The 5454-nt window shown below is 36.5% G+C and overlaps 1 protein-coding gene across 1 annotated transcript; it reads left to right on the top strand.

Annotated features, from left to right (window-relative positions):
- The first annotated feature begins 406 nt into the window (after positions 1–406).
- LOC107177627 (protein FAR1-RELATED SEQUENCE 5-like) lies at positions 407–3752 on the top strand. The gene is made up of 4 exons (XM_052438012.1): positions 407–705; positions 1221–3359; positions 3464–3505; positions 3591–3752. The coding sequence occupies exons 2-4, from the start codon at positions 1227–1229 to the stop codon at positions 3750–3752; spliced, it is 2337 nt and encodes a 778-aa protein (XP_052293972.1). The 5' UTR covers positions 407–705; positions 1221–1226.
- The last annotated feature ends 1702 nt before the right edge of the window (positions 3753–5454 follow it).

Raw genomic sequence — 5454 nt, forward strand, 5'->3', positions numbered from 1 at the left:
GAGAAAGCAATGGTTTTATAGAGAAATAGAAGGAGAAAGGCTGTGAGAGGAAGAGAAAGAAAAAACAATTTGGGGCCGTTGTTGGTTTTGCCTTAACCAAAAAAAAAAAAAAAACGACGGCGTTTATTGCTTTTGGATTTGACCCGGGACTTGACTCGGGATAACTAGCATTTTCCATCTTCACTATGTCTGAAGTCTGTACGGCGAGTTATTTATTTATGGAAAATGCTATATTCCCCGGGTCAAACCCCGAATTAGTAAAACGGCGTCGTTTTGGCCTATTTTTTTTTTCTTTTTGGTTGCATGAAGCGTCGTCGTTTTGGCTTGTAAAAACAAAACAAACTAAACGAAGAGGAGGGTAGAGGAAGTGAGGAACGAACAGATCAAGGTTTCAGCAACGAAATCAAAGTTTCAGCAACGAACGAACAGATCAAAGTTTCAGCAACGAAAACAGGTCTTCATATTCGATTTTTCAGTCACCATTGTTAAGTGAGGAACGAACAGCAACGAAGACGATTTTCAGCAACGAAAACAGCTCTTTCTAATCGATTTTTCAGTCACGATTGTTAAGTGAGGAACGAACAGCTGTTTAAGATCTTCCTCTTCGATTTTTCAGCAGTTGTTTAAGCTCTTCCTCCTCGATTTTTCAGCAGCTATTAATACTTTCTGACATAAGACTAAGTTTCGGCATTTGCACAAGCTAAGGTACGGATTTTTCAGCACCTGTTGAAGCTCTCATTTTTGTTGTCAAGTTTGTATTAAATTTTCTTTTCGATTTTCTGTAACATTTTCGATTACGAAGATATTTGAATATAATAATTTCAGTTTCGATTACGAATACAAAATTTCTATTCGAATTTCTTTTATCGTAAGTCATGAAATTTTGCTCAAAAGAACAGTCGATAACATGCCCTCTAGTCAGTGAATTTTGCTCAAAAGAACCGTGTATGTGTAACCAAAAGGGATGCCTACGGACTTGTATTAGCTAGTTCGCGGCTTGCCGTTATTTGACAATTTCAATTTCCAATTGCATGCTTTTACAATAGGCTTGAATTGTTTAAATTTGAATCATGACTACGGACTTCTATTAGCTAATGTTTGCGGCTTGCCGTTATTTGATAATTTCAGTTTCCAATTGCGATGCTTTTACAACAATCTTGAATTGTTTAATGAATTTGCAATAAATAAATAATAATATACTGCATTGTTTAAATTTGCAGCAGTTAATGGATAATTTGGAGCAAGTGGAGGAGGTTGATGAAGTTGAAGAATTGGAGGATTTACAGGGGGTTGATTTGGAAGGAAATAATGAGGAATTGGTGCCGGAAATAATTGTTAAGCCAACAGTTGGGATGTTTTTTGATAGTCCTGATGAAATGTTTGAATATTATAAGGGTTATGGCCTACAAGAGGGGTTTCCAGTTATGCGAAGATCTTGTAGAAAAGGGGATGATGGGAGTTTGAGATATGTGACATTTACTTGTGGGCGAAACGGCAAGTCAAAAGCCAAAGACACTAATGTTTTGCGGCTTCAACCAAACCAAAAAATTGGATGCAATGCTAAACTTGGAGGACGTTTTGATTTGGTTACCGGAAAATGGGTAATTGGAAATATGATTCTTGAACATAACCATGCCGTGAGTCCGAGCAAGAGTAGGTATTATCGATGCAACCGTACCATTAGTCCATTTGTTAAAAAGCAACTTGAGATAAACGACGAAGCTGGAATTAGAATGGCTCAAAGTTTTAAGTCCGTTGTTGTCGAGGCTGGTGGCTTTGAAAAAGTCTCATTCTTAGAAAAAGATGCTAGAAATCATATTGACAAGGTGCGGCGATTAAGGCTCGGAGAAGGGGATGTTGTTGCAATTCAGAGATATTTTAAGAAAATGCAAACAGAAAATAATGGGTTTTTCTTTAGTCTTGACCTAGATGAGGAGGGTCGGTTGAAAAATGTATTTTGGGCAGATCCAAGGAGTAGGGCAGCCTATAAAGACTTTGGAGATGTGGTCACATTTGATACCACATACCTTACAAACAAATATGACATGCCATTTGCTCCTTTTGTAGGAGTTAATCATCATGATCAATCAATTTTGTTAGGATGTGGGTTGATTTCGCATGAGGACACGGAGACATTTACGTGGTTATTTGACACATGGCTATCATGCATGTCTGGCTCTCCTCCCCTTGGAATCATTACAGATCAAGACAAAGCGATGAAAAATGCGATTGAGATTGTTTTTCCAAACACTAGGCACCGATGGTGTTTATGGCATATACTGAAAAAGGTGCCTGAGAAGTTGGGAAGGTACGTTCAATATCATGCCATTAGAGTTTCATTACATTCCGTTGTTTATGATTCATATACTCCTGTTGAATTCGAGGAAGCTTGGCATGGCATGTTAGACAAATATGATCTTATTAATAATCAGTGGTTAAATGGATTATATGAGGAAAGAAATCGTTGGGTTCCATGTTTCGTGAAAAATTCTTTTTGGGCTGGAATGTCAACCACTCAGCGTAGTGAAAGTATGAATGCTTTCTTTGATGGGTATGTTAACTCGAAAACAACTTTGAAACAATTTGTGGAGAAATATGAAAAAGCAATGGAAAGTAAAATTGAGAAAGAATGGCAAACGGATGCTAGGTGTTTTAGCCAACGGATGCCATGTCGTACCAGTTTTGCAATGGAGAAGCAAGTTGAAGCAGTGTACACTATTTCCAAGTTTCAAGAATTTCAGCAAGAGTTGGCGAATAAGATATATTGTGAGGTTTTCAGTTGTGGGGGATCAGAATATGAAGTTATTGAAAACGATGAACAAAGTAGAGAAAAAACTTTGAAAGTCTTTTTTGGCAAAAATGAGGGTGAAATTCATTGTGTGTGTAAAATGTTTGAATATAAGGGCATTCTTTGCAGACACGCCATCACAGTGTTGTCACGTAACCATATACAATTACTGCCTGAAAAGTATATCCTACGAAGATGGAGGAAAGATGTACGGAGATTCTACAGTAAAGTCAAAGTCAGTTATGATTCACGAAATTCAAGCATTGAACATCAGCAGTATATAGAGGAGTGCACTGCTTTTTATGATGTTGCTGAGGTAGCTTCAAAAAATGAAGAAAGCCATAAAAATATTATGGGTTGGATCGAGAAAGCAATGAAGGATGTATCTCTGAATGTTCGAAGTGACGGTGACGATACATACAACTATGGTGGATCAGGAAGTTATACCGAAATAATACAAGATCCAGTAGTAACTCGGCGTAAAGGTCGTCCACCTACTCAAAGAAAGCAAAAGCAATTTAAAAGGCCAAAACAGAAATCGAATAATGCTTCGACTAGCACAACTGTGGAGGTAATTACGTTAATACATTCATTTTACATTAATTTAAAATATATATTTTAAATGTGTGTTAATCACATTTCTAGGACTCGGAGATACATGAATTTTCTTCTCAGGTGGCTACTACAGTCCCAACACAAGAGAGCCATATGACACTGGTAATAATTTTTTTAATTTGTTGTTTCCATTCATTGTCATATGTTTGATAATTTACATTTAATTTTTTTGTTGGTTGTGTAACAGCTAGCACAACAAGCACCCTTCGAACATGCATTTTTCCCCCCTTACTATCAATCCTGGATGAATTATGGCGGAGTCCATCACGGAAACTTGCAATATTTTCCACAACAAAATTTGGAGGAGGCTAATCGAGGGGAGTTTTCAAGCAACGAACCAAGCACATGATCGAAGTTAATTGAAGTTAAAGTTAGCTTATGTTTTATGTATTAACTTGGTGTATGTGTATGTGTATTTCGACATTTTATTGTTACACTTTGTAAGTTAAATTTGGATCTATTTGGAACATATTGAAATGAGTTGGGCCATATTATAAATTTGAGAAGTATTATTGGGGTCAAATTCTAAATTCATAATACTTTAAATTAATTCAAACAATTAGAAACTTATATTTAACATTAAAATGTTATTACATATCGTGAATTTAATGTTAAAAACAATACTTAAATAGAAAACATAAAACAACTTGTGGAAAAGTCACATGTTTTCTATCCTATTTTTAAGGAAAAAAGATAGGGATAGAAAAGAAAAAAGATAGGGATAGAATTTCAGTTTTTTGATAGAGTTTGTTTCCTACTTTCTTGGTCTGCAGTTAGTTGTTTACTTTCCTACTCTTGCACGTTATGTAGTTTAGAATCTATATATGTATTATGTAATCCTATTGTAAAAAATAAGAAAATGAGATACATATTTCTTCAATAATTTTCTCATGGTATCAGAGCCGCTCTTTGATTCTTGGGTTTAGTTTTCAATTCTATTTGAATACCAATGTCAAAGAATAGCGAGCAAGAAACTTCTGAGTTATCTTCAGAGCAGTTGCAACGGCATCTACAACCATCAAGTTATGTTTCTAATGATAGTCCATCACTTCATATCACAACCCATAAATTGAATGGTCAAAATTTTCTTCAGTGGTCCCAATCTGTGAAGATGTTTATCAGAGGTAAAGGGAAGATTGGTTACCTTACTGGTTCAATTAAAGAACCAGCTGAAGACGACCCAAAGTTTCAAACTTGGGATGCTGACAACTCAATGATCATGTCATGGTTAGTGAATTCAATGGAACAAGAAATAGGTCAAACTTACTTGTTTCTGCCAACAGCAAAAGATTTGTGGGATGCTGTCACTGAGACCTATTCTGATTTGGGAAATTCTGCCCAGATTTATGATCTAAAAACCAGAATTCGAGAAACCAAACAAGGTAGTCAAGGAGTGACTAAATACTACAATATTTTGAAGGGCTTATGGCAAGAGTTAGATCAGTACTATGATGGCGAGTGGGAATGTGCTGTTGATAGTGCTAAATACAAGAAGATGTTAGAAAAAGAGCGTGTATTTGAATTCTTAGCAGGTTTGAGTTCAGACCTTGATGAAGTCCGTGGGCGAGTACTTGGCAAGGAACCTCTTCCTTCTACCAGGGAAGTGTTTTCTTATGTAAGAAGAGAGGAAAGTAGAAAGAATGTGATGATGGGAGGTTCTTCAGCAGAGAACTCAGCCTTGATCTCTGTTACACCAGAAGCTCCACTGGTTGGTGGAACCAAAAACCTGAAGAAGAGTGATGAGAAGGATAGAGTTTGGTGTGATTATTGCCATAAGCCAAGACATACCAGAGATGCATGTTGGAAGCTTCATGGAAAACCTCCAAATTTGAAAAACAATAAATTCTCTGGTAAACATAGTCGTGGTTTCCAAGTTGTTGGGGAGAATCAGCCGACAACCAATACTGGAGAAACCGAATCTCAACTCTTCACTAAAGAGCAGTTAGAGCAACTGTACAGGTTTCTAAATCAGTCACAATCTCTCCCAAATCCTTCATCCTTTAGTTCTTTAGCCCAAAAAGGTAATAATTTCACTGCTCTAGGAGTTGTTT

This window comes from Citrus sinensis, chromosome 1 (assembly GCF_022201045.2).
Source record: "Citrus sinensis cultivar Valencia sweet orange chromosome 1, DVS_A1.0, whole genome shotgun sequence".
In the NCBI taxonomy this organism is placed as follows: Eukaryota; Viridiplantae; Streptophyta; class Magnoliopsida; order Sapindales; family Rutaceae; genus Citrus; species Citrus sinensis.